This window comes from Mytilus californianus, unplaced genomic scaffold (assembly GCF_021869535.1).
Source record: "Mytilus californianus isolate M0D057914Y unplaced genomic scaffold, xbMytCali1.0.p SCAF_4, whole genome shotgun sequence".
NCBI classification, from domain to species: Eukaryota; Metazoa; Mollusca; class Bivalvia; order Mytilida; family Mytilidae; genus Mytilus; species Mytilus californianus.
Genome location: NW_026262690.1, coordinates 97697201 through 97720146, shown reverse-complemented (window position 1 = coordinate 97720146; position 22946 = coordinate 97697201). Strand labels below are relative to the sequence as shown.

The 22946-nt window shown below is 34.7% G+C and overlaps 2 protein-coding genes across 2 annotated transcripts in view; both read right to left on the bottom strand.

Moving 5' to 3' along the window:
* LOC127698995 (microtubule-associated proteins 1A/1B light chain 3C-like) overlaps positions 1–20330 on the bottom strand; it is a 30448-nt gene extending 10118 nt beyond the window's left edge. The window contains exons 1-3 of the mRNA XM_052202791.1: positions 20166–20330; positions 10880–10935; positions 4879–4985 (exon numbers count right to left, since the gene is read on the bottom strand). Of these exons, the coding sequence (XP_052058751.1) occupies positions 4879–4985; positions 10880–10935; positions 20166–20229 (227 nt within the window). The 5' untranslated portion in view covers positions 20230–20330. The remainder of the gene's footprint in view (positions 1–4878; positions 4986–10879; positions 10936–20165) is intronic.
* The window catches only part of LOC127698935 (calpain-9-like), a 234628-nt gene that overhangs the window by 14269 nt on the left and 197413 nt on the right, over positions 1–22946 (bottom strand). The window contains exons 23-24 of the mRNA XM_052202688.1: positions 9369–9688; positions 2343–3407 (exon numbers count right to left, since the gene is read on the bottom strand). The gene's annotated coding sequence lies outside the window, so the exon portion shown is untranslated. The remainder of the gene's footprint in view (positions 1–2342; positions 3408–9368; positions 9689–22946) is intronic.

Here is a 22946-nt window from a genome sequence, read left to right as displayed (position 1 = left end):
ACGTTTACAAAGCACGACTGAGTGAAGAAGCTCTTTCCACGTTATTTCTTCAACAAAATACTTGAAATGAACGTTAGATACAGGTATCAATGATAATTTTTATCATTTTTTAAGAAATGTAGGATGCATAATTAAATTTCCCTACTGTGCACATGCGCACACGTGTTCTAGTTCATACAACGTAGTTCTTACGATTTTTCTTTTAAAATGTTTTTAAATTTTTCATCAAATCATGTTTATAAACGTATTTCTTATAATTTCAATCTTTTGGACTAAATCAATTAGATAGAAACCGCTGAAATGTAAGAAATTAACTTTGAATAGACCGATCAATTTATACGATGTCCGGTACTGGAAATAGTTTACCTGTCACCTGAACAGGTAGATTTCAGCTGTACAACAACTAATAAGCCTTGATTAAAATTAGAAAGTATTGAAGTAGGGGTTGTTTTGATAGTAATTAATCATCATGTCACTTTTATGACCGGAAATGTGTGGCTGTTAAAGGCAAAAGGTTGGGTCAAAAAGATCGTGAATTATGCTAAAATGACCGTCTCTTAAGAAAGCCTTGACAACTAAAAAGTAGATGACCGTTTCATGCTTTGCCCAGCCGGACTTTTACCGGACATTATACAATTGTCCGGAATATATGACCGTTTTGGAAGCCTTGCTCTTCAAGTACATTGATGATATAAACCTATTACATAAATTTCATAAAAATCTGGCAAGAATTGTACACATTAGAGCGCTCATAAGGCAATTTTCCATATAGTTAATATTTTCAAGGGGCATTGATCAGCACTGATTTTCAAATTCGTTCAAGACATTGCTAATATAAATCTATGATTTAAGTTTAAAATAAAATGCTCCGCAGGGCGCAGCTTGATACGACCGCAGAGGTCGAACCCTGAACAGTTGGGGCAAGTATGGACACAACATTCAAGCTTGATACAGCTCTGAATTTGGATTGTGATTAAATATTTGACACAGCATAGGTTTCTGACACAGAATGAATGTGGTCTAAGAACTTAAAAATTTTAAATTGGACATTCACCTATTATGGTCCAATATCCAAAATCTAAATACATGGTTAGATTCAGCATATCAAAGAACCCCAAGAATTCAATTTTTGATGAAATCAAACAAAGTTTAATTTTGGACCCTTTTGATCTCAATGTGGACAAAAATGATAACAGGGCCCAAAAATCAAAAATCTAAATACATGGTTAGATTCAGCATATCAAAGAACCCCATATATTCAATTTTTGTTGAAATCAAACAAAGTTTAATTTTGGACCCCGATTTGGACCAACTTGAAAACTGGGCCCATAATCAAAAATCGAAATACATGTTTAGATTCAGCATATCAAAGAACCCTAAAAATTCAATTTTTGTTAAAATCAAACTAAGTTTAATTTTGGACCCTTTGGACCTTTATGTAGACCAATTTGAAAACGGAACCAAAAATTAAGAATCTAAATACACGGTTAGATTCGGCATATCAAAGAACCCCAATAATTCAATTTTTGATGAAATCAAACAAAGTTAAATTTTGGACCCTTTGGACTTCAATGTGGACCAATTTAAAAACGGGGCCCAAAATCCAAAAACTTAATACACGGTTAGATTCAGCATATTACAGAACCCCATATATTCAATTTTTGTTGAAATCAAACAAAGTTTAATTTTGGACCCCGATTTGGACCAACTTGAAAACTGGGCCCATAATCAAAAATCGAAATACATGGTTAGATTCAGCATATCAAAGAACCCCATATATTCAATTTTTGTTGAAATCAAACAAAGTTTAATTTTGGACCCCGATTTGGACCAACTTGAAAACTGGGCCCATAATCAAAAATCTAAATACATGGTTAGATTCAGCATATCAAAGAACCCCATATATTCAATTTTTGATGAAATCAAACAAAGTTTAATTTTGGACCCTTTTGATCTCAATGTGGACAAAGTTGATAACGGGGCCCAACAATCAAAAATCTAATTACATGGTTAGATTCAGCATATCAAAGAACCCCATATATTCAATTTTTGTTGAAATCAAACAAAGTTTAATTTTGGACCCCGATTTGGACCAACTTGAAAACTGGGCCCATAATCAAAAATCTAAATACATGGTTAGATTCAGCATATCAAAGAACCCCATATATTCAATTTTTGTTGAAATCAAACAAAGTTTAATTTTAGACCCCGATTTGGACCAACTTGAAAACTGGGCCCATAATCAAAAATCTAAATACATGGTTAGATTCAGCATATCAAAGAACCCCATATATTCAATTTTTGTTGAAATCAAACTAAGTTTAATTTTGGACCCTTTAGACCTTTATGTAGACCAATTTGAAAACAGAACCAAAAATTAAGAATCTAAATACACGGTTAGATTCGGCATATCAAAGAACCCCAATAATTCAATTTTTGATGAAATCAAACAAAGTTCAATTTTGGACCCTTTGGACCTCAATGTGGACCAATTTAAAAACGGGGCCCAAAATCCAAAAACTTAATACACGGTTAGATTCAGCATATTAAAGAACCCCAAGAATTCAAGAATAAAACCCCATTGAAATTGATCAAGAAATAAGCAATTTATACGAAGTATCTTCTTTTGCACAATACTGTGCAATTGATTATTTCTTGCTATTGCGCAATACTGTACAATTGACAATTTCTTGCTATTGCGCAATATTGTGCTATTGGATATTTCTTGCTATTGCGCAATACTGTGCAATTGAAGATTTCTTGCTATTGCGCAATACTGTGCAATTGAAGATTTCTTGCTATTGTGCAATACTGTGCAATTGAAAATTTCTTGCTATTGCACAATACTTATTATATAATAATTTACACATCCTGTTTGGTGTGTATCTCCTACCATATCATTATTATTTGCTTTTAAATATAAATCAGTTATAACCAACTTAAAATGGAAAATTTTAAAAGAAAAAAAAAAGGAAAAAAAGAAAAAAAAAAGAAAAAAAAAAATCCCCCCCCAAAATTTTTTGAACCCCCTTATGATTCATCACCCCCAAACTCAATCTCAGCCTTCCCTTTGTGGTATGGTACCTTGCAGTACAATTTCAGAGAGATCCATACACTTGAACACAAGTTATTGTCTGGAAACTAGAAAAATGCTTATTTTTGGCCCCTTTTTGGCCCCCAATTCCTAAACGTTTCGGGCAATTACCCCCAAACTCAATTCCAGCTTTCCCTTTGTGATATGGAACCTTGTAGTACAATTTCAGAAATATCCAAACACTTACACACAAGTTATTGTCATGAAACTAGAAAAATGCTTGTTTTTTGCCCCTTTTTTGGCCCCTAATTCCTAAAACTTTGAGGCAATTACCCCCAAAATCAATTACAGCCTTCCCTTTGTGATATGGAACCTTGTGGTACAATGTCAGAGAGATCCATACACTTACACACAAGTTATTGTCTGGAAGTTACAAAAATGCTTATTGTTGGCCCCTTTTTGGCCCCTAATTCCTTAACTGTTGGTACCATAACCCCCAAAATCAATCCCAACCTTCCTTTTATGGTATTGAACCTTATGGTAAAATTTCATGGAGATCCATTCACTTAAACTAAAGTTAGAGTGCGAAAACCAATGTGTCTTCGGACGACGCCAGACGACGACGACGACGACGACGACGACGACGACGACGACGACGACGACGACGCCAACGTCATACCAATATACGACCAAAAAATTTTCAATTTTTGCGGTCGTATAAAAATTCTGGCAAGAATTGTACATATGAGAGCGCTAACCATGCAATTCTCCATATAATTTATTTTTCCAAGGGGCATAACTCTTTTAAAAATAATTGATTGGTACTGATTTTCAAACACTTCCAAGACATTGCTAATATAAACCTATGATATAAGTTTCATTAAATCTGGCAAGAATTGTACAAATGAGAGTGCTAACAATGCAATTTTCAATATAATGCTTCCAAGGGGCATAACTCTTTTAAAAATAATTGATCGGCACTGATTTTCTATCGTGTCCAAGACATTGCTAATATTAATCTATGATATAAGTTTCATAAAATTCTGGCAAGAATTGTACACAAGAGCGCTTACGATGCAATTTTCCATAAAACTAGTGTGTCTAAGGGGCATCACTCTTTTAAAAATAATTGATCGGCACTGATTTTTCGAACTTGTCCAAGACATTGCTGATATAAACCTATGATAAAAGTTTCATAAAAATCTGGCATGAATTGTACACGTGAGAGCGCTAACAAGACCGGACGGATGGAGGCCCGGTATTTCAATGTCCCCTGCAACACGTCACACGGGGGACAAAATAATAAGAGTTAAAGCTGATGTTAACCTGTAAAATAAATATTGTTCAAATCTAATGAAATCTGTAGGTATAAGGCTTGTAATGTCAGAGGGACACCCAAAAGAATGTATGAAATGAACATCAAGATTCCCATATCCCCTCCCCTGGTTAGGCACTGGGGACCAAAATACCTTTCGTTTCAGATTCTGGGGACATCGGTGGACAAGTGGTCTAAGTAGTAGAACTAATGTATCACTAGCCAGTCAACACTGAGATTGTGAGTTCGAAACCCACATGAGCTAGATGCACTCGACTCCAATCTTAATTGACTAGGATTGTCAGTTTTCCTACCGAAGGTCGGTGGTTCTCTCCGGGGACTCTGTCTTCCTCCACCATTGAAAACTGACTGCCACGAAATAGCACAATAGTGTTGAAAGTGCGTTAAACACCAATCAATCAACCATTCAATTTCAGATTCTGAATTTGCACAAATTCTGGAAAACTTTTTTTCTTGCCAAATTTTTATTATTTTTCAAATTCTCAAATACAAGCATTACAATACTAACCTTATTATAGATGCAAACTGTGACATGGTTAGCTCTTGTGGTACTAAGAACTTTGTTTTATCTAATAATGGTAGCTGCTGCTCTTTATGATATCTTTCAACAATAACCTGAAAACAAAAATTAACAACAATATTCTCATTTTTCTTCCTTTTCTCTTTGCATATATCTTTGTTATTCCCGTCTATTTATTATATTTTCAGAACCATTTACAAATAGGACATAAAAATAAGCCCTTTTTCTCTGTATATATATTAGTGGCAATAAGTAAAATTAGGCATTAAGCTTAAATCCTAGGCAATAAGCTGACGCCTAGGCATGAAGTTATTGTCTGAAATTTTCAGGCATTAGCTTATTTCCTGAAATCTGATGTTGATTATTAAGCCTAATGCCAGACATCATTTCCGGCAATAAGTGAACTTTGGGATTTTTGCTTTATCTTCCATATAAATGTACATTCGGTGAAATATTCTTGATATAAAGTATTGTTTATATCATATTCCATATATTAATATACATTAATTTTACAGATCTTCAAATTTCAGTATTTTTTCATAATCTAAACAGAATTAAGTTGTATTTCTTTGTGGTATTACAAAAATTGATATGTTTCAAATAAGTGATTGTATCTAATGAAAGGATGGGGATTGATGATTCTATCTAAAAATTATTTGAAGAAAATTTGCACTTCACTGGTCTAGCTGGTTTTGGTCTGGTCAAAAGTAGACAAATGTAGATATCAATTTTTACTCACATGTTCTTTCCATTGATTACATATACTGTAAAACATTTTGTTAAATGTCCCCATGCAGGCAATCTTGTCTTTTTCACTTCTTAATCTGTATTATTAGCATTTAAGTGACATGTCTTCTGAAGACAAATTTCTTGAATCTTTGTGGTCTAAATTTGAATCAGTGAAAACAAGGAGCATATACCCTAGATAGTACAATGATCTTTTGGCAAAGATTGAACTTTACCTTTTAGAATCCCCAGAAAAGACGTCAGCTATAGACTACTACAATTAAACTAGAGGCTCCCAAGAGCCTGTGTCGCTCACCTGTATCTACTGTTGTTTTGGAAATCATGTAAAATTAGGTTAAGATCATAATTAATAGTATTAGATACCCTAATAATGATTGAGGCCAAGTTTGGTTTAATTTATCATTATTTAAATTAGATTTCAAGTTGTGACCATTTGAAATTGTTTTTTTTACAATTTTCCCTTAGACTTCTATAGTAAACCCCTATGTTCTATTTTAAGCCATGGCGGCCATGTTGGTTGGAACTGAACCATGAAAATGAGGTCAAGGTCAGATGACACCTGCCAGTTGGACCTGTACACCTTACAATCATTCCATACACCAAATATAGAATACCTATTGCTTATAGTATCTGATATATGGACTTGACCACGAAAACTTAACCTTGTACACTGATCCATGAAATGAGGTCGAGGTCAGATGAAAACTGTCTGACAGGCATGAGGACCTTGCCAGGTACGCACATATTAATTATAGTTATCCTATAACTCATAATAAGAGAGAAATTAACTTTACAAAAAATCTTCCCTTTTTTTTTCAGGTAGTCACTGAACCATGAAAATGAGGTCAAGGACAATGGACATATGACAGACGGAAACTTCATAACATAAGGCATTTATATACAAAGTATGAAGCATCCAGGTCTTCCACCTTGGAAAATATAAAGCTTTTAAAAAGTTAGCTAACGCCACCGCCAGATCACTATCCCTATGTCGAGCTTTATGCAACAAAAGTCGCAGGCACGACAAAAATTGGAAAAAATCATGCACAAACAAAATCGAAAGATCTTTCAAGTCACCAATTTTCTGAGTGTTCCAGAAAGTTCTTAGCATGTTACAATTTCCCAAAGTATGCTTATTTTTTCACACTTAAGTTATCGAGCACACTGGTCTGCTCTTGTCACATGTACATTCAATAGAGAACTATTGTCTTTTCGTGAATATAAACATTTGAAAGTCTGTCTGTGCAGGTTAAAAAAGTAAAGATAACTATTTTTATAAAGTAGGTATCTTTCTACTATTTTGTATACAATTTTAAGAAAAGGTCGTCTCGAGTTTTGTACATGTATTTGCGGTCTTCTCGATCTATTTACATTCAATGTTTACATTGAGATAAGGTCTGTTTGATTTTGCTTAGTAATTTATTTTCAAAAGTGCCAATCTTTGCTGCATATCAATCGATTCCTTTGGATTTTTTTTCCCTGACTTTCTCTGATCTAGCTGTATATATATACGAATAATTAGCATGTTCCAGAGAGGTATATAGACAGTAAAAAAAAATAAATTGAAGTTGGTACTCCAGGAATTTATTCCCATAGCAACTTTTTAAACCAATTTTACTCCAAGCATCTATAAGCCTGCTGTACTCGTCTTTTGCTACTTAAGAAGGAAAATGATAACATTGAGTGGAAGTTTTGTTTTTATTTCAATTTATTTCTTTTTTTTGCTATTTAACAGAACGTTTTTCCGTGAATCCATAATTGATAGAGTCCTTGCTAAAATGGGACAAACATTGAGAAGATCTAGTTGTCAGTGTTTACAGGGGAGGTAATATTTTGTCACTAGATTTCCCACTGAACAAAAAGACACTAATTACAGATCTGAGAGTACTCGCAGTTACTGACAGTTAGTTCAAAGTCAATAACAACTAATAAAATAAAATGCTCCGCTGGGGCGCAGCTTGATACGACCGCAGAGGTCGAACCCTGAACAGTTGGGGCAAGTATGGACACAACATTCAAGCTTGATACAGCACTGAATTTGGATTGTAATTAAATATTTGACACAGCATAGGTTTCTGACACAGAATGAAAGTGGTCTAAGAACTTAAAAATTTTCAATTTACCTATTCATACATGTGATGGACTGTGAAACTCAGATCAGGAGATTGGGAAATTTTGGTCAGGAGATTAGGACTCAGATCAGGAGGTTTTTAATCGACATTAATTTTGTTGTAAATGTAACCGTGTGCTGTAAAAATGGTCTTTTAAAGTGTGTTTTCTTCAACTTTCCATCCAATTTATTATGTTTATAGTACCCTTGTACTTATAAAGTTTCTCCATCTTTATATTCTACATGTTCAATCTAACATTGTATTTTTCCAGTATGTTCTTTAAATTTTTTACTTCATATTCTATAAAACAATCATTGCAACCAGAACATTTGTTTAGCTATCTGCAAATAGTTTTCATTTTTTTTTTTTCTCTTGCAAATAGTTTTTATTTGCAAACTCAGAAAATCATTTCATCTGTAAAATTAGGGTCATATTTATTATATAAATTTCAATTTAAGCCTTGAAAGGAAGTCTAGAATCCTCAAATAATTTTCAAATTATTATTTTTTTATTTGTCCTAAGACATTTAAAATCATTTAATAACCATCCTTTTATGATTATTTGTTCAATTTATATTTTATTTATATTCTTTTAAAAAATTTCATTATTAAAAGGAAAGTAACTTAAAACAGGATAAATCAAGGGAAGTAACCCAATAAATACACAGTTTTTGTTACACAACGGCAGTTAGCCTGAGGTAAAAATCGTTGATTACCTGTATGTTTGACACCCAAGCTGACAAGTGAAGCCATATAATTATGCATGTTAATTGATTTACAGGTAAAATATAACTTCAGGTAATGTCAGTTACACCAGATGCTTGAGATGATATGTTGGGCAGAAATTTTTCATTCATGAAAAATTTCATACACAGGATTTTTTCCTCTTCAACGGGAGGTCGGGAGGAGACCCCTGAAAACGGGATTATTGTACTCCCGTCGGGAGGTTCACATGTATGCCTATTCAAACCATATCATTATTATTTGCTTTTATATATAAATCAGAAATAACCAATTTAAAATGGAAAATGTTAAAGAAAAAAAAGGAAAAAAAAATCCCCCCCCCAATTTTTTGAACCCCCTTATGATTCATCACCCCCAAACTCAATCCCAGCTTTCCCTTTGTGGTATGGTACCTTGCAGTACAATTTCAGAGAGATTCATACACTTGAACACAAGTTATTGTCTGGAAACTATAAAAATGCTTGTTTTTTGGCCCCTTTTTGGCCCCAAATTCCTAAACGTTTAGGGCAATTACCCCAAAACTCAATTCCAGCTTTCCCTTTGTGATATGGAACCTTGCAGTACAATTTCATAAAGATCCATACACTTACACACAAGTTATTGTCCTGAAACTAGAAAAATGCATGTTTTTTTTGCCCTTTTATGGCCCCTAATTACTAAAACTTTGAGGGAAAACCCCCAAAATCAATCCCAGCCTTCCCTTTGTGATATGGAACCTTGTAGTACAATTTCATAAAGATCCATACACTTACAAACAAGTTATTGTCATGAAACTAGAAAAATGCTTGTTTTTTGCCCCTTTTTTGCCCCTAATTCCTAAAATTTGGAGGAAATTACCCCAAAAATCAATCCCAGTATTCCTTTTGTGATATGGAACCTTGTAGTACAATTTCATAAAGATCCATACACTTACAAACAAGATATTGTCATGGTCGTATAAAAATGCTTGTTTTTTGCCCCTTTTTGGCCCCCAATTCCTAAACTTTGGAGGCAATTACCCCCAAAATCAATCCCAGGATTCCCTTTGTGATATGGAACCTTGTGGTACAATGTCAGAGAGATCCATACACTTACACACAAGTTATGTCTGGAAGTTACAAAAATGCTTATTTTTGGCCCCTTTTGGCCCCTAATTCCTTAACTGTTAGTACCATAACCCCCAAAATCAATCCCCACCTTCCTTTTGTGGTATTGAACCTTATGGTAAAATTTCATTGAGATCCATTCACTTAAACTAAAGTTAGAGTGCGAAAACTAATGTGTATTCGGACGACGACGCCGGACGACGACGACGACGACGACGACGACGCCAACGTCATACCAATATACGACCACAAAAATTTTTTTGCGGTCGTATAAAAATCATGCATCTAAGACTAAAATATCAATCAGTAGACATCCTGTTTATTTATCAATAAAATTAACATATGACTAAGTTTACTATTTTTGCCATTTCAAGGGCCAAATAATGATTTTAATGGCTCTTATCATGAATCCTCCTTTCATGAAGGTTTGCAAAAACTATTAAGGTCTAAAAAAAATATTATTTCAGGCTGAATATTAATGTTAACTGTAAAAATACTAAGTACTTTTAACAGTAAAATACAAAATAGGAATGAGCTGTCAAATTGACAGCAAACTGGGTTTTGTGTATTTTCAAAAGTGCTTTTAGACTTTTTTGACCTGCAACATTCTATTCATATTTTCCAATCTATCAAGGACCAAAACTCCTGAAAGGCATCTGTAATAGCATATTAAAATTTTAAGAGCATTGGTTGAATGGTTCATAAGTAATTGCACGGAAACAACATAAAGTCCCATTTTCAAATATATCAAGGACCATAACTCCTTTACGTTAAAAGTGAAAATCAGCAATATCACCTTGACCTCCATTTTGTCATTAGTATCAACATATTTAAATTTGAAAAGTAATCATGGTTAAAAGGTTCATAAGTTATTGAAAGGAAACTGTTGGCAGCAGTCCTTCAGAAAAACCCAGTTGAAAATGAAAAAAAAAATCACAAATTTTGTTCTGGAAGATTAATTATTATATAATGACAGTTCTCCCCCTCCTGCCTTTAAAGGCAAATGTTATAGTTCAATATTTAACTACATCTTTTAGGGTCCCCCTCTTTATAGTATGTTTTAGGCAATTTATTTTCTGGGTCCAATTTTTATAAATGGTGGATCCACCACTGAATGACTATAGTTCTAAGTTGTTTACAACATCATACTTTGCTCTATGATTGATAGTTGTCTCATTGGCAATCATACCACATCCACTCATTTACATATATCATATACAAATGGAAATGAAATTTACTTATCACTTTGTGCAATATACAAGTTACTATATCAGATATCACACCATTCAATAATAACACTTACAGGAACTTTTGTTGGAAACTTTGATCTTATACCAATAACTTCTTCTTTACGAATGGCTGGAAAAAAAAGAGAATGTGTTATGAAATTATTCTTCATAGGTTTCTTCAATATTAATAGGAATCATTACACTGAAATGTCTGACTTGCTGCATTATTGGAATCTTTTTTATTAAATGGCAATGAACTCTCAACCTGAGGTCAACTCACTAGTTAAATGAAAAATCTCAAGTGAACATGTTTATATTCATTGTACAAGTTATTAATTACAAGAAAGCACACACTGAAATGTCTCACCTGCATTACTTATCATGTTTGAATTTATGTTGAATGTCTGTAATATGAAGTTTTACTACAAGTATCACATATACTGATATACTTATCAGTATCAGCAATCCATGAAAATGAGTTCAAGGTCAGAAGAACCATGCCAGACAGACAATGTACATCTAACAATCATTCCATTTCCAAATATGGTGGTCCTATTGCTTTTAGTACCAGAGAAACAAACCAAACCACAAAACTTAACATTGACCAACGAATCATGAAAATTATGTCAAGGTCATTGGCACCCTGCCAGACAGACATGTACACCTTACAATCAGTACATACACCAAATATAGTTAACCTATTTTTTTATAGTATCTGATAAACAGTCAAAACTACAAAAACTTATCATTCACCCAATGAACCATCAAAATGAGGTAAAGGTCTAATGAACCCTGCCCGACAGACATGTACACCTTACACTCCATCATTCCATGCACCTAATATAGTTGATCTATGGATAATAATATCTAAGAACAGACTGAACCAAGAAAACTTAACATTAACCAATGAACCATGAAAATGAGGTCAAGGATAGATGATACCTGTAAAACAGATATGTTCACCATACAATCTGTTATCAAGTAAATATAGTTGACCCATTATATTGATTACAGTATTTGAATAAAATGCTCCACTGGGCGCAGCTTGATACGACCGCAGAGGTCAACCCTGAACAGTTGGGGCAAGTATGGACACAACATTCAAGCTTGATACAGCACTGAATTTGGATTGTGATTAAATATTTGACACAGCATAGGTTTCTGACACAGAATGAATGTGGTCTAAGAACTTAAAAAATTTTAATTTACCTATTCAAACCATATCATTATTATTTGCTTTTATATATAAATCAGAAATAGCCAATTCAAAATGGAAAATTAAAAAAAAAAAAAAAATCCCTCCCCCAAATTTTTTGAACCCCCTTATGATTCATCACCCCCAAACTCAATCCCAGCTTTCCCTTTGTGATATGAAAACCTTGTAGTACAATTTCAGAAAGATCCATACACTTACACACAAGTTATTATCATGAAACTAGAAAATGCTTGTTTTTAGGCCCCTTTTTGGCCCCATATTCCTAAACTTTTAGGGCAATCACCCCCAAACTCAAACCCAGCTTTCCCTTTGTGATATGAAAACCTTGTAGTACAATTTCAGAAAGATCCATACACTTACACACAAGTTATTATCATGAAACTAGAAAAATGCTTGTTTTTTGCCACTTTTTGGCCCTTAATTCCTAAAATTTTGAGGCAATTACCCCCAAAATCAATCCCAGCATTCCCTTTGTGATATGGAACCTTGTGGTACAATGTCAGAGATATCCATACACTTACACACAAGTTATGTCTGGGAGTTACAAAAATGCTTATTTTTTGGCCCCTTTTTGGACCCTAATTCCTTAACTGTTGGTACCATAACCCCCAAAATCAATCCCCACCTTCCTTTTGTGGTATTGAACCTTATGGTAAAATTTCATTGAGATCCATTCACTTAAACTAAAGTTAGAGTGCGAAAACTAATGTGTCTTCGGACGACGACGCCAACGTCATACCAATATTCGACCACAAAATTTTTTTTGCGGTCGTATAACATATTTTGTCCTCATTAACTACAAAGTTTCATGAAATTCTGTTGTGTGGTTTCAGAGGAGTTGCGATGACAAACTGTTGCAGTAGTATATTTAGGCCAAAATTCTAAGTTCAAAGGGGTATAACTCCTAGAAAAAAATTTAATCATAATTTTTTGTAGATATGCACATCTACATACATGTAGTTTGTCCTCATTATCTACAAAGTTTCATGAAATTCTGTTGTGGTGTTTCAGAGGAGTTGTGATGACAAAAACAGGACTGACTGACTGGTCAAAAACATTGTGTGGGTATTAAATCAACAGCATGATTTATGTACAAAGCAATCAACAAACAACAACCACTGAACTACAATGCTCCTGACATGGGACAGGCACATACAGAATGTGTCGAGGTTAAACATGTTTGTGGTTGCCCAACCCACCCCTACCCACACACATTTAAGAGCATATTATATACATGTATATCAGAGGGACATATACAAATGGCAAACAATCTACATGCCATATTGTTGACCAGTAATGTATACCTACTGAGAATAGATCTCATTCTATAAGCTTAAACAGCAGTATCAAATGGAGCATGGATATATGAGGGCAAGGTCTTATGACATATTTCGGATGGACATATACATCATGTATCATCATAGCAGCAAATCCAAATACTGAATATTGCTGACCTGTCATGTATAGTTTCTGAGGAACAGAACTCATCCTGAAAATTAAACCTCACCACTGGAGTGGGAAAATTAGTTCAAGGACATATGACATATATATATATGCAAGACAGGCAATTACTCATGAATTTCAATTGGCATTCCAACTATTGTTAAACTATTGTGTAAAGTAACCCTGTGGTCTCTCAATAGCTTTGCTAATCTTGAATGCATGAGATCCTGGGTTTAATCCACAACTGTGTCAAACCAAAGGATGTAAATGGGTATGTACAGCTTCTCTGCCTAACAAGCTGCGTTTAGGAGTAAGAGCATAAACCAGTATACCCCTACTTTGGAATGGGGTTATACCAGTAAATATCTTGTCTGTGTATCTAATATTGACTGATTACTGGTAAAGGTGATAAAACTTTGACCCTTATATAATATATATAAATTACCAATGGAATATAGAATTAGAACATAGAATAACTGCATATTTGTCTCAAAATGTAATATTTATTTATTTATCTGCTAAGTCCAAACAGGTAGAATGTGAGGCAGAGTACAATGTTTTGAGACAATGTATGGTTGTTCTGTTTATACTGCAACCTAGAGAAACTTCACTAAATACATATATTTTGGGTATCAACAATTATGAAATTTAAGCAGATGAGGTCAAACCTACAATCTTTTGTGACTTAAACTTCATACATAAAACTCTATGGAAATATATCATCAATGTCACAAACAAGGCTTTTTACAGTCACTGATTGTATAAAGACAAAATGTGTACGTCAATGCATTTTGACTGTGCAAATACACAGTTGCAGTACTAGTATAAAGAGATGTGTGAATCACCCACAATCACCAGTTCAAAAGATATAAGGTCATTGCCAAACATAAATGTTTGTTTATTAAACTATCAGTACATGGACTTTAGGAGACATTATCTGCATTGCAATAATGACAATCTAATGTATATCTGATCAACCTCATACAAAGTGAGTCAATGACTCCAGGACATTTACAACTCACAATATTTCTTCAGACCAAAACAATTTGTATATTGTATTGTATAGTATACTTGATCTACCAGTACTTATTTTAACAGTAAATCTAACCTAATCATAATCATAAAAATACCTGATCATACCTTGTTGATGTTCAGCATGTTTATAGAACTGTGAAAAAGGAAGAGGACAAAGTTCTTACAATCAAAGTCCTTGGTTAGGTGATACCTAATTTATATAAATACCCCTTGCCTAGCTGCAGAGAATCAGCAAATATCCAATTTTCCAGTCTTAGGTTGGAGCTGGCTGAGGATTAAATCTTCAATTTCCCTATTTGATTGATTGATGATTGATTGTTGGTCTTTTTCAGCACTCTGGCTGTAACACAGCAGCCAGTTATTATTGGTGAAGGAATTTTTAGTACCTGGAGAGAACCACTGACCTTTGGCAGGAAAACTGGTAATCCTTGTCCAATAAAATCAGAGTCTAATGCCCCTGCCATGTTCGGGGTTATAATTCACAACCTCATGGACCACTCGGCCTCCGAGGCTCCTCCCCCGTTTGAGGCGAGCACACTACCAGAATGCTGAGATGGTACTGATTAACATGATAAATGAACAAAATAACAGTGTTTTTGGTTTGTAAGCTTAAGAGCAAAGACATGTTTACTTCTTTCTTGAGACAAAACATCAAGTATATTAAAACTTGAGATAATCATAAAGGCCAAGAACAGTAAATGGCAAAGTCACAGATTTGGGGGAAAATTTGCAATCAACTTTGGCTCATTGAACTTTTACTGATAATCAAAAAAATCTTAAATTTGTCTTAAAATCTTCTCCAATTTCAAATCCATAGATTTTTCTGAGAAAAAAAATGATGTTGTTGATACATACATTTCCGTTTTAAAGATTTGAAATAATCATATGGTCACCTACTTCGTTTTTGGTGTATTAACCAATCTGTTACCTAGTTGGGAGTGAAAAACAACAAAAATCAATGTTCTATGACCTACAACACAATGAAATTACGCTTATTTTGATGTTTTGTGGTATTTTTTTCACTAAGAACACCACTTCTAATGATCAACAATGTATACCATAAAAACAAAGTCTGTAACCCTATTACAATGTATTATTCTACATCATTAACATACATTTATGTACAATGTATCAACAACATATAATTTTTTAAAGAAAAATCAATGGATTATATAATGCATAATTTTCAGTTAAAGTTCAATGAGCAAAAGTTGTATTAAAAAATTTACCAAAATCTGAGACAGAGCCCATTTACTGTAAATTGACCATAAGTAAACATTTCATTCATTCCGTGGAAAATTTATTAAAAAGAATGGTATCTGGTCCTAATACAACAAGTGAAATTGTGAGCTACTGCTCACTGATGATATACCCCGCCAAAATATTTCGGTTAACAGGAAGTTGTTGAGTGATGAATCTGAAAACTCATCACACGGTATAGCTGACTCATATAAACCCTGAAACCAAATTTCAGAAATCCTTGTAATGTAGTTCCTGAGATAAATGTGACGAAAATTTTCAACTACTTGGATATCATGTGTAAAATGATGTAAGTGTTCGGTAAACAGGAAGTTGTTGAGTGATGAATCTGAAAACGCATCACACAGTATAGCTGATTTATATAAACCCTGAAACCAAATTTCAGAAATCCTTATGATGTAGTTCCTGAGAAAAATGCGACGAAAAATATTCATGGGACGGACGGATGCATGGATGGATGGATGGACGAACAGACAGAGGTAAAACAGTAAACCCCCACTTTTTTAAAGCGGGGATATAATTAAATTAGTACAATAGAGACCCTCTTTCATAATATAGCTCTTCAACTGTTTCGGTTCTTATACATCCTTGGCTTTGAGCGTTCCCGATGAAGGTAAATCCAGAAAAGCGCTTCGGACTCATGAAATTTATTACGTGTTATTTTCATTTTTTACAGCACTGGGTCGATACCTCTGCTGGTGGACTATCCCTCTTTTCTATTTCTACCTTCATATATCTGCACTCAGTCAAAACTCTGACTATTTGGTGCCGTTGCATGCATGGGTTATGTACAGTTTAAAATAAATAAATAAATTCAATAAGTCATTTGTTTTTAGAAGTAAAACTAGGTGTCAGAGCAAAAATCAAAAATATTACAGTGATTTTGTTTTTGCATTATATAAAAATAAGAAGATATATGCCAATTAGACGACTATATCCACCAAAAGACTTATTGTTTTGCATTTATCTTGGTAAAACTCATTTCTTGTTATGCAGGTTATACCTTTGGCACCATGGCCATCTTACGATGGTTATATATCACAACTTGATAGCTATGCCCGTGTCTGTTGTGACGTTTTGGATTTCAATGAACGTAATCTATGTATTACTGGTAAATTATTTAGCCAGGGATTTTGTTTTCACAAATTACTCAAAACCTTTATTAAATTCTTCCATAGATATAAAGATTTGGTTTGGAAGTTTGGATGTACCTGTAGAAAACTTATTTCAAATGGGATAGCAAATCCTAATTTTTAATGTTTACCGAGCCCGGAATGTAGATATGATCCCAGTAAATGTATCGATCCTTTAAATAAACTTATTCTAAAAGGTTACCAATTCAACACTGTAATTAGATCTTTGAATATTGTTTTTATTGGTATAAATATTGATTTTGTTATCAGGAAATTAAAAAATGTTCATTGTTTTGTACATAAATCAGGCCGTTAGTTTTCTGGTTTGAATTGTTTTACATTTGTTATTTCAGGGCCTTTTAAAGCTGACTATGCGGTATGGGTTTTGCTCAATCGTTGAAGGCCATATGGTGACCTATAATTGTAAACTTCTATGTCATTTGGTCTCTGGTGGAGAGTTGTTTCATTGGCAATCATACCACATCTTCTTATTTTTATATTAGAACATTTGTGAAGAAGCAGATATAGAAATATGCTCTTTGAAGCTGTCAACTCATGTACAAAGGACTACTTATGTTGATAGTAAATTCTATTGTCCTACATTTGTATCAATGACTATGGTGCAGGAATTGATTGAAACTTTATATGATTCCTTATTGGTTTGAATTTGCTTGTAATGATTGGTAGATAAAAGTATTCTATTTAGATATTTGCTTTGTGATGTCAAAGTTTCAGAGAAAATGCACCAATTGGAAGGTGTATAGCCAGCATCTCTGCATTGAACTGTTTCAGTTAGGTTGATTCATTTTTTGTTGTGTAGACACAAAAGCAGTACTCATGTGTTACTAAGGTTTATCTATTGATAATTATCATGATTATGCCCTTTCTTTTGTTTTGAAGACACTTTGAGATTTCGTTTTAGGAAATTAATCTGTCAACTTTCATTCGATCTGATTTTATCTACATGACTTTCATTCGATCTGATTTTATCTACATGACTTTCATTCGATCTGATTTTATCTACATGGTTATTTCATTTAAGGTCTGATTGTTTGTTTACCCCTAAATATTTTGTAGCTGTTTCTGTTTAGAATATGTGAACAGATGTAGTCATGGTTGACTTGTATCTTTTAGATGTATGTGTATAAAGCATTTGTCTTGATAAATTGTCATTAATTATAACCAGTCTTTAGCCCAATGTGCAGCTGAATTCATCAACTAAGTCCTGTGTTGTAGTTCTGTGGCATCATCTTTTTTTATGTTTCTATAGATGAAGCAGTTATCAGCAAATAGCCGTAGCTTGCTGTGTTTTAATATTCTGGGAAATGGTTTATGTATATAATAAAAAGAATCAGGCGAAGACAAAATAATCACCAATGAGGGTCTGGATGGGGGTCCTTCATTTCTATATTCGTTAATTCTATAGGTCATCTTTCTCTATTGTTTATATTTTAGAACCTCATTATTCTCTATTCTATCTATTCTTTTTTTTTCCCATTTATTCTGCACATTTAGCCCATTATTCTCTGTTCTGTAAACCCTATCCAGACCCTGGCTCACCAATCCGTTTTAAGGTATTGTTGTCTATGATTTAGTATTTTGTACAGTACAAATCTTTTGCAGAGACCTTTGTTAAAACTTAACAAAAGCTTTGGCTACCCATCACAATGACATAATATTGTTAAATTGTCTTTCAACTCTGTCTTAGTTTTTTCTGCTTAACCAAACTTTTTAAAACTCTTTTTAAAAATATTACAGTGCAGACTTTTTGACAAAGAATACTTAAAGGAAACCTGTAAAATTAATTTTAATTTCATTTAAAGAAGCTGATATTTGACTACCACTGACCTCATACAATTTTTATTGGCAGAATTTGGGATAGTCCTATAACATATGACTTCACATTCTTATTCAATTTTTAGCGTTTTTATACTGACATTTTAATTTTTTTTTAATTGGTCCAAGTTGGGACTTAATATAACTTTTAAGATGATTTTCGGTGTTTAGCTTAACCTTCCTGGGATTGAGAATCCAGATTGATAGATTTAAAAATTTGTAAGGGTTCCACGGAACCCAGTGTCTAACTTACTTTTGCTGCTATTCACCATGGTCACAGGCGCAACAAAAACGGGGAAAAAATTATTAAAAATTTTCCTATAGATACTATCTTTTGTCAGATTGTAAGAAGCTTCTGTCCAAGTTTGGTAAAAATCCAGAATGGTTTATGAATCTAATAAGTGTTTTAAAAACTTTAACTACAGACTGTATGTAATGTTAACTGGAAGAAAAACTAAGTGCATTTATAAGTAATATACGGAAAAACAGGAAATAAATTTTTACAAAATTTCCTTCTAGATACTAGCTTTTGATCATAAACAAGCTTCTGTCCAAGTTTGTCAGGATAGTTTAAGAAAGTTATTAAAACTTTTAAAACTTTAACCACTATGACCACAGAGTGAATGTATGTAATGTTAACTGGAAGAAAAACTAAGTCCATTTATAAGTAATATACGGAAAAACAGAAAATATATATTTACAAAATTTCCTTCTAGATACTAGCTTTTGATCATAAACAAGCTTCTGTCCAAGTTTGGTACAAATCCAGGATAATTTAAGAAAGTTATTAAAATTTTTAAAACTTTAACCACAGAGTGAATGTAATGTTAACTGGCAGGAAACCTAATTCCATTTATAAGTAAAATAGAGATAAATAGGATTTTTTTTTACAAAATTTACTTCTGGATACTATCTTATGATTATAAACAAGCTTCTGTCCAAGTTTGGTAGAAATCCAGGATATTTTAAGAAAGTTATTAACATTTTAAAAACTTTAACCACAGAGTGAATGTAATGTTAACTGGCAGGAAACCTAATTCCATTTATAAGTAAAATACGGAAAAACAGGATTTTTTTTTACAAAATTTACTTCTGGATACTATCTTAGGATCATAAACAAGCTTCTGTCCAAGTTTGGTAGAAATCCAGGATAGTTTAAGAAAGTTATTAAAATTTCAAAAACTTGAACCACAGAGTGAATATTTGTGGACGCCGCCGACGAGGGAATGTAGGATCGCTATGTCTCGCTTTTGCGACAAAAGTCGCAGGCTCGACAAAAATGGCCAATTAATCAATAACCATATCTTCTCTTTGTTTTTTTATTTATTTTGCGTACTCTTGAATGTGCCTGTAATGTCAAAGTACAGTCATGACTGTGTGAGACTTTGTCATTACTTTATTGACATTATTATATATTTTGCTGAATCGTGTACTTACAAAAACTCTTTCTCTGTTTGAATGTTTTAGCTCCTTCAGCCGTATTATACTGCCTTTCAGGCATGTTACCACTAATATTGTGTATTAACTGCGAACACTTTTCAATCTGTCATCAGCTGGTTATGACGTAAAACCCAAGGTTCAGGGAATTGTAGTCATTTGGTATTAGGACACGCCGCTGAATATCTCGGCCTATATCAAACTCGGACTATAACTAACTGTCGGCCTACCTTTATCTATATAAAGAAATAAAGTGAACAAACTCGACCTATGATTTGTAGATTGTGTTTTTTACTGTTTTTTTTTTATATTTCACTTAATGATCTATCACAACTTTATATACGAATTTCGAAAAGGTAAAAATTATTTTGAACCTAAAATATACTGATCCCTTTTTCAATTTTATTGAAATGGAATGAAATAATAAGGAAAATGATATGAGCACTTAAAATGAAAAAAAGTTAAATTGAAAAAAGTAAATGAGTAAGTTGCATGTAGAGATGTTTTTGAAATAACCGAAATGAACTGTTATTTAAAAAAAAAGTCCCGCAAGTCAGGAGCCTCTGGCCTTTGTTAGTCTTGTATATTTTTTTAATTTTAGTTCATTTATATGTTTCGGAGTTTAGTGTGACGTCAATTTTTACTGACTTGACTAGTACACATTATTGTTTAGAGGCAAGCTGAAGCCCGCCTCCGGGTGCGGGATTTTCTCGCTGTGTTGAAGACCCATTGGTGGCCTTGAGGTGTTTTCTGCTCTTTGGTCGGGTTTGTTGTCTCTTTGACACATTCCCCAGTAGTTTGAAAAGGCCGATTCTGCGGCACTCCCCATTTTCAAGGGCAAAACCTGCATAGGACCCCCAACCCCGAGGCTAAGATGCAATCCGACAGAGTCCCTTCTTAGCGTATAATAAATCATGACTTTTGTGCACAATGGATTCGTCGACACAGATGACTTCATCAGCGAAGACACCTTTCAGGAAAAGGTGCATGACCAGAATCAGGAAGCCATCAAATGGAAAGACTTGCCCATCGAGGTGATCTATAAGATCTTAGAGGTGGCTGAAGTGGATAGTAAGTTTGGAAAAAGCAAAATCCTCACCCTAAAGGACCGTCAAGGAGAGACCAGTAAAGTATGGGCTTGCCCCACGCTTAATAAGGAGAAATATTCTTTGCAAGGAGCCTTCGTACGAAGCACTGGGTTTAAGCTCAGCAAAAAGTCCAAGCAGGAGTATCTCTCATACGATCTGGTGAGGAAGTAAAAAAAAAAACAAAAAAAACAAAAAAATAACCGAGGGCTAGGGGTGAGGACGCAAAATATCCCAATCCAAAGCGAATTGGGAATTTTTTTTTTTTTTGTCACTTAGCACTTTGATCTAGAGGGTTCGGGAATGAGCGGGGAGCGAGGCGCGATTGGAAGAACCTTCCCTACGGCGCATGCGCATTCAATTCTTCACTAATTGGGATATAAGGTTGACGAAGCTGATCCTTCTCATCGTAGTAGTTCTTCAGGCAGACTGCAGGAGCACCGTCTTCACCTGACAGCTGGGACTTGTAGGTTTTGGCTAATCGCACGGTGTCTCGATGCTTCTTTTTCTTCTTGGCGACTCGGCGTGAGATCAAGGATAGGATTATTATCCCCGTGGCACATACACAGGTGAGGGAACCTATGGGAATGGATGCCACGGCACCCACACCGGTCAGAGCAGACCCCATGGTACCACTGGTCAGCAATAGACTGCCTACGCAGCACCCACCCAGGGCAATGGAGATGACCTTATCCAATCGGTTGTAGATCTTCAACGCATGCTCATATCTCCGGATTTCTGCGGTGAGCTCCTCTTCCATGCATGCGATATGACTGGCATCTACTTGATCCATTTATTTATAGGAGCATACCGAGGAGGGGAATATTTTTGAAGGGGCTGTTAGGACCTAAAATTAAACCGGCTCCGTCGTGGAATTGCTGACCACGCTTCAAGTAAAGTCCATCACCATAGGTGATCCGGGCGTTTGAGGGTTTGAGGTAGAGACCGCCGCCACTAGGTTTCACGGTACAAACACACCCACCACGTTTTATGTACAATCCAGACCCTAAGGCTTTGTTGACGGCTACACCACCCAGACCACTCAAGGCTCCAACACCCAAGGCAGGTAGAATGGTCTTAGCTATCATGGGGAGTGCCCTCATTGCAAGCCCCGCCAGCATGGGTAGGAAGCCACCCACCTTCTGCATGTTTTCTTTCAATTGGGTCGCACTCAACTCTAGGACCATGCCACCAGTACCCTTCTGTAGGAGCTTGGCGATCTTTTGAACCTGACGGGTGGTGAGTAACATCTTGTGTTCACCTTGCAGGTTTGCGTGGGACAAACGAATGGAGACCGGACAACCTATCTTAGCCGCCCGCTGAAGTTTATCAGCTTGACCTTTTGTCAAACTCAAACCATGTTCGTGATAAGTCATTTATTTATACCTCACGAAGATGAAAGCGGATGGTGAGATGTTCACCCCTGAAATCGATGGGTCTACCATCTTGATCGGTGAGATACGTCTGCATGCGATTAATGGTTCGCAGGGTCACCGGCAAGTATACTAGATTCTTAGGGGTTTGAATGATCTTCATACCAGGATCGACTGCGGGAAAGAAGCTGTAGATGGTGGACTGCTGGGTACCGTAAACATAGCTCCCATGGATGATATCGCTATTCACCAGAATGCTGTTAATGCTGATGATATTCACAATGTGTTCACCCTCGGTGTACCCATTTGTAGCCCTATCAAAA